The 7,280-nt window shown below is 44.0% G+C and overlaps 1 protein-coding gene across 2 annotated transcripts in view; it reads left to right on the top strand.

Annotated features, from left to right (window-relative positions):
* The first annotated feature begins 1,588 nt into the window (after window positions 1–1,588).
* The window catches only part of BORCS5 (BLOC-1 related complex subunit 5), an 88,122-nt gene continuing 82,430 nt past the window's right edge, over window positions 1,589–7,280 (top strand). The window contains exons 1-2 of one of the 2 annotated variants that reach the window (XM_006760221.2): window positions 1,589–1,648; window positions 3,518–3,661. In XM_006760221.2, the coding sequence (XP_006760284.1) occupies window position 1,648; window positions 3,518–3,661 (145 nt within the window). In that variant the 5' untranslated portion in view covers window positions 1,589–1,647. The other variant, XM_006760220.2, reaches the window with a different exon arrangement.

Raw genomic sequence — 7,280 nt, 5'->3', positions numbered from 1 at the left:
ATTAGCTCCCCACTGGGTTTCCAATCACTGTCAGTGGCAGGGGCCTTCTTCCTGCTTTCCCTTTCGCCTCCCTGCATTGTGCCTACATATGCAAATTAAGTGCCATTTTTGTTGGCAGTTAACTGCCATCTTAGTTGTCAGTTAATTTGCATATAGCCCGGATTAGCCAATGAAAAGGGTAGCATCATACGCCAATTACCATTTTTCTCTTTTATTAGTGTAGACTAGAGGCTCAATGCATGAAATTCGTGCAAGAGTAGGCCTTCCTTCCCCCGGCTGCCAGCTCCAGCTTCCCTCTGGCACCCGGGACTCAGGCTTCCCTTGCAGCCCTGGCTTCATGTGGAAGGACAGAAGGACATCCAGTCTAATTACTATATTACGCTTTTATTATTATAGATATACTAGGAGCCCGTTGCACGAAGATTCGCGCAATAGTCCTTCCTTCCGCTGGCTGCCAGCACAGATTTTATTCCGGCACCTGGGATCCAGGCCTTTGGTCTGGCCGCAGCAGAGAAGCCAAGCCTCTTCAGTCTTCAGTCTTCACTCCAACTGGAGCCTTCAGTCTTTGCTCCGTGCCTGCATATGCAAATTAACTTCCATATTTGTTGGGTTAATTTGTATAGTCACTCTGATTGGCTGGTGGGCATAGCAGAGTGACACCAATTTGCATGTTTCTCTTTTATTAGTGTAGATAAAATCTCACGGCATTTGCTTGAAATTTCTTGAAGCAAACAATAGAAATCAATTGCAATTGATTCTCAATTCTGAGAATCCAAGAACGTCCCAACTCTGATGGCATTGCATTGCTAGGTCAAAGTCCTTGACCTGCTCAAACTGTAGTTTCCACTCTGTATTACCTGTACTCCTTCCTCGCCTTTGCTTCTTTCAGAATGGCAGCTTGCCGGTAATTGTCAAGGTCTCCTAGAAAGTGCCTAGACTGGAGCGGCATCCACTTTCCTTTGAAGATGCACACATACCATTTTGTCTCACTTCCAGCTTCTTCTTTCACCATCGTATTTTTGGGATGGTAATCCACTGCCATATGCCCAGCTTTCAGAGCTGAAACAGGAGCTTTCCATCAGTGGTTCTCAACCTTCTGGCCCTTTAAATACAGTTCCTCATGTTGTGACCCAACCATAAAATTATTTTCGTTTCTACCTCATAACTGTAATGTTACTACTGTTATGAATCATAATGTAAATATCTGATATACAGGATGGTCTTAGGCGACCCCTGTGAAAGGGTCGTTCAATGGCCAAAGGGGTCGCGACCCACAGTTTGAGAACCACAGATGCAGACAATTGTGGATTCAGACTCTGAGTCTACCTCTCCTTATCTGGAAAATAAAGTCTAAAAATATACACATCTATTTTATAACGTTCTAACTATAGGGATAAAGTGTCTAATGTGTGAATGATGCTTAAAGGTGACGGGTCAGTACAATAGTAAAGAGCTTATCCTTTTGGGCAGGTCTGGTTTTCAGGGTGTCAGGGCCCTTTAAGGGGGCGTCACCCTAGTTTCCTACGCGAATCATCCCGCCTGTACTGAGGCGGGAGGCGGTGGCCCTCTAACCCGGAACTGACGGCCGCGCGCCGCCGGCGCCGCCAATCCGCGTCCCGGAAGGAGCGAGCCGGCGGCGCGTGAGCGAGTGAGTGAAAGCGGCGCCGCCCGCAGGTGGCAGGCGAGTCTGAAGCCGGCCGTTCCCGCCTCTCTCTCCTTGGAATTCCTCCAGAGGAGGCTGGCGAGCTGCGTGCGGCCGCGCTGCTCCTCCTTGCGCTTGGGTTCCCCAAACAGGGGCTCCCCATTCCCCACCGCCCGCGCCCCTACGCGGGCTGGGCGCTCCATCCGCACACAGCGCCCCGCTGCGGCGCCCCGACTGGATGTAGCATCCCCGTCCCGCTCCCGTCCTGGCCAGTCGCCCCGCAGCCCAGCCGGAGCGCTGACCGCCTCCCCGCTGTTCGCTGCCGGTTGCTGCCTGCACCATGGGCAGTGAGCAGAGCTCGGAGGCCGAGAGCCGACCCAACGATCTGAACTCCTCAGGTCGGTGCCCTAACTTCCACCTTCCTCCACGCAGCCGTGTCGGCCTGCGGAGGTCGCCGCCTCCCAGCCCAGTGGGGTCTGGAACCGGCGGGCACGAACGCGCCGAAAGCCCTCCCCGTGCTTTTTTATTTTTATTTTTTTAAGTCACCATCTGTCCTAGCCTTGAATCCCCCGATGAAGTGGGCGCCTGTGACAGCAGCTAACCAGCGTGGGCGCCCATCCCCATTATTTATTTTCGAAACAGCTGTCTCTCCCGGCCGCAGCCTATTGGAAAGATGACCTAGTTAATGATTGGCTTTGGGACTCGGGGCTGACAGAGTGAGATTTGGTTCTCGCAGTGGATGGATCGTAGACAGGACTTCTAAGAACAGGCTCCTTCTTAAAAACGGGGCTCAGAGCTTCCTTTTCAGAAGGGATGTGTGGCAGGTGTACAGTCTTTTAACTCTTGGATGCGTTAGGTAAATTACCAAGAGACTAAGAGATATTTCTTAGAGAGGGAAAAAAAAGGGATTCTGGAAGAGTGAACGCCATGCCATAGGAGACTGCAGCCTCTAGGTGGCAGGGCAGTTCTGTGGCATCCCTGGATCGACCCTCGAGACCCTGACAGTGATAAGCGTGCAGATCTGCCTTGTAGCGTGTAAAAGGTTTATTCTGGCCCCAGCCAGGAACATATTTGGGGAGAGGAGGATGTCTTGGACTAGTGAGTCCTTGATAGTTTGAATCACTTCCCTCCGAGTCGATTGCATTTTCCTAAGAGACCTGAAATTCACCTGCCTCGAGCGGTCCTCCAAGTTTACGAATTTTGCCTCAGTCTGGAAGGGACCTACTGATTATTTTTTTACCTTCCTGGACTAATGCCTGTAACTTTAAGAGTGAGTGGGGTGGTGCCTCAGGAATACACCCATTATCTAGGGTTGAGTATCAGGGTTTTCCCCCATAATTAGGAACTGTTAAATAAACTTGGTTTGCTGGGATGGGTGGCTAGACAGCTCTGCACCCGCAGTGCCACAGGGATGGGTCATGTATACCAACAACCTGTAGACCTCCAGTTCCTTTCCTAACCCTTTTCTGCCACTGTTGACTTTTGGCAAGTCACAGCCAAATTTTGTGCCCTTATTTCCTCATTGGTAAAATAGGGACAGACATAAAGAAGAACAAAGAAATAAAAATTAAAAACAATTGGCCTATTCCTTTGTGTGCCAAATAATAAAATATTTTAAATTACAAAAACAGTTTCATATATATATATATATATATATATTATATATTCCTGTAATGTTTGAGTTTTTTAAAGCTATGATAGAAGATGGAGGTCCTCCATGATTCATTTCCCTTATGAACCCCCACCGCAGGAAAAATGCAGTTAGCATTTTTTGGGTATAAAAGTATTATTTTTAATACTACAGTGAAACAGCTCTGGTGAGACAGAGGTGGCTAACGAACATGCAACTCCTGAGCGGTGTAACTTTATTTTCAGTGACTCCTTCTCCAGCTAAGCACAGAGCCAAGATGGATGATATTGTGGTTGTAGCTCAGGGCTCCCAGGCCTCACGGAACGTCAGCAACGATCCCGATGTCATCAAGTTGCAAGAGATTCCAACCTTCCAACCTCTTTTGAAAGGTAAGGGCTTGCCTTTTGACTTCTCTGGACTTGCTGGAAAGGTTTGCATAGCCTCACTACTCTCCTCAGATATCTGTGTGCCTCATTCATCTCCTTTAGGGCTTCCCTTAAATGGCATCTTCTCTGTGAAGCCTTCCTTGACTGCCCTATTTAGAATTGCAGCCCTTCTCCCTGCCTGTTTTTCTCTGTAGCACTTAATCATCATTGACCTACCGCATTGTTTATTTGGTTACGGTCTCTCTTTTTCTACTAGAATGTGTGATGGAATTGGTTCCAAGTGTCAAATCCTCAGCACTTGGAATAGAGCCTGGTATAATGTAGGGTCTGAATAAATGAGTGAATGAATGAATGATGTTGGAGTTAGCCCTTACCTGTTATATTTCCATGAATGGTCTGGACTATGGGTTGAGTAGTTCAGATCCATAGAGGCAATCTCCATGACCACTGATACACTTTTAATTAATTCTGGCAACCGTATTGTACGAGAGGAGAGCGTATATATTGAGGAGGGAGAGTGTATACAAACCATCAGCCTTCTTGATTAGTGTATATTGAGGTACTTGCCTTTTACTATGCGTTTTGTTGTTTATTTAATAATTTTATATTTCTGTTACTTTTACATCAGTAAATATATTAATTTATTTTGTTATTTTCATATCTCCATTAAGTACTGGTAAAGATTTTCTGTAAATGGATTGGGGTTTCTACTATAAGAATCTCTCTGTCTCCCTCTCCCCTAAAATATTAGGACGTATAAACGAACATGAGGTACTGGTTTATTAACTTGGTACAATGTATAGTAATAGAAATCATCTTACATTTATATATTTTAAAAGCCCCTTTCCATACACATATCATTCCCTTAATTTTTACATCATTAAATATGTTTAAGTGATTTGTGCCAGATCAGATAGCTGCTGCTAGATTGAACTTGAACCTTCATCACTGATGTCAAATTCTATACTAGTTACACTATTCCACACTATACTTAAAAAACAAAAATATAAAAACAAATGGTGCTTTATAGATGATCCATATATCAACTCATTCTTCCTAGCACTTCATCTGCTTTACTGATGAGGCAGTACAAGTTTTCATTCTGTTCCCCACAGTCCTTAGAGTTAGACTTTGGTAAACTTCTGGTTCTTACATAAAATGACACATTACATCCTCTTACTAGTTTCATAATTTTGAGGAATGATGTGATTCTCCAAAGCCGACGTTAATGAAATTTTCATCTCCACATACCCTTGTACAATAATATTAAAAGGTATTACCTTTATCTTTAGAAACTTAGAGGTGGGAACTGGTATTCTCCCAGCGGTCGCCAACTGGTGGTCCGTGGTCCACTGGTGGTTCGTGAGGTCTGAAAGGTGGGCAACCACTGGCTTAAGGAAACCTTTCTACTCTGTCCCTCCGGAAATGCATGCAGTACTTCTCACAGTCAGAATTTTCATGGCTGTTAGCTGCATCCTTTCTTCTAAAGTCTTCTAGTCCCTGGATGAGGCCTTATGTGACCAATTTTTGTCCCACTTTAGGGAAATACTAAAAACAAACAAGCAACAATAATTCCCCCAGAACTTTGAGATATACTGAATAATTTTCTGTGATTAATGTTTCTTTTTTTAAGTATTTGAAATAAGTCATATTTTATGATAATAAATTGATCAGTAAGTGAAACATCTAGGAAAAGGCTTGGTATTAAGCCTTAATAGTGGTTCTCAACCTTCTGGCCCTTTAAATACAGTTCCTCATGTTGTGACCCCCAACCATAAAATTATTTTCGTTGCTACTTCATAACTGTAACGTTGCTACTGTTATGAGTCGTAATGTAAATATCTGATATGCAGGATGGTCTTAGGCGACCCTGTGAAAGGGTCGTTCGACCGCCAAAGGCGTCGCAACACACAGGTTGAGAACCGCTGTATTAAGGGAAGCTGACTTCAGATTTAAAATAATCTCTGGGGATCCTGAAAGTGACTAGTTAATGAGGTGTAGTCAATGCAGTGCAGCTGGACTTGGTTGCACTGATTACCGAGGTTTTAATTGGGACTCGCTAGCTAGCTGTGTTGCTCTGGCTTTGTTTTCCGCCTCTGTGAACCTTGTGTGTTGAGAACATTGAGGACAGATTCAGCAGAGAGGAAAGCTGGTGAGTAGCAGGTTGCAGTTGAGAGGTGATCTAGGATTTGGAAGGTAGAGAAGCACTTGATAAGAGTGGCATGAAAGTAGAAATGGCAACATGTGACCATGGCCAGACTGCAGGAAACAAACAAACAAACACATAAAAAAAAAAGCCAGTGAGCATTGAAGTTGATGCTCATGTTTCACTTGTGAAGTAAGTAGCAACATCCTGGACAGTGGAAAAGGTAGGCAAAGGGGACAATTGGTGGAAATAATAAGTATAATTATAATAGTAGCTGATCCCCTCCCCCTCATGCCTCTGCATGATAGCTGTTATTCTTTTCATTTCGTGGATTAAAACATTGATGCTCAGAGCTTAAATTCAGTGCCTGAAAGTCACATGGCTATAAATGATAGCCCATCTTGCAATGGCATCGGGACATTAAGTGTTTAAAAATTTTGTACATAGGAAGAGACTCAGTTCCCAATTCTAGCAAAGCCCATTGTTCAAATGACTGGGCTGTAATAGGAAATAGAGTGATGGGTGTGAGGTTGTTTGGACTTCTAAGTGCAGCATTTGTCGAGGTGCCTCCTGCTTTGACATTGTTCTGCCTGGTAATGTAAAGCCCTGCAGGCTGTCTGCTGGGCGGCTGCAGGGGCCACTCATCACTGAAACCTTTATACTCAAATCTCTTTTCCCCTCTTTCCTGCTTTCAGGATGAGGCTATTTCTCAAAGTAGTAAAAGGGCCGCACAGTGAGGGCTCTACCCCCCAGGTTTGATTTCAGAAAGCTTTTATTCAAGTTAATGACAGTTTATTCTTCTAAAACAATATATTCAAGTATTACACAGAGTTCACTATTGTTCCATAATGTCATATGATGTAATGCTGATGCTGGTGGGTGATCTGCAGAGGCAGTGGCCAGGCGAGTTTGGGGCTATTTGTATGACTGAGGTAATGTTTGCATTTTTAATAAGCAAGCAGATTCTTTCTTTGGTCTTTAACCCTTTTGGATAATTATACCAGAATATAATGTATGTTCCATACAAATGCCAAACATCCGTTCCTCTTTTTTGTTTAAGTCAAAAGAATTTCTGTTTGTCATAGCAGTTTCTGAGTGTACCAATTTATTTTGAAATGTAAAACATTTAGTAGAAGATTGAAATTAAAAAAATTAGAAAGTAGCCATAAATGGTAATGACAGAACAATCAAAATGTAGATTTGATGCAAAGTAGTTAGATTCCTAAAGATTAAACAAGCTCTATAGATTTCTTAAAATTTAACCACTCAGCCCTAGCCAGTTTGACTCAGTGGATAGAGCATCGGCCTGCAGACTGAAGGGTCCCAGGTTCGATTCCAGTCAAGGGCATGTACCTTGGTTGTGGGCACATCCCCAGTAAGAGGTGTGCAGGAGGCAGCTGATTGATGTTTCTCTCTCGTCGATGTTTCTATCTCTTTCTCCCTTCCTCTTTGTAAACATCAATAAAATATTTTTAA

The sequence above is a fragment of the Myotis davidii genome, unplaced genomic scaffold (genome assembly GCF_000327345.1).
Source record: "Myotis davidii unplaced genomic scaffold, ASM32734v1 scaffold1017, whole genome shotgun sequence".
Taxonomy (NCBI): Eukaryota; Metazoa; Chordata; class Mammalia; order Chiroptera; family Vespertilionidae; genus Myotis; species Myotis davidii.
The sequence above is the reverse complement of the archived record's forward strand: the minus strand, read 5'-3'. Positions and strand labels throughout refer to the sequence as shown.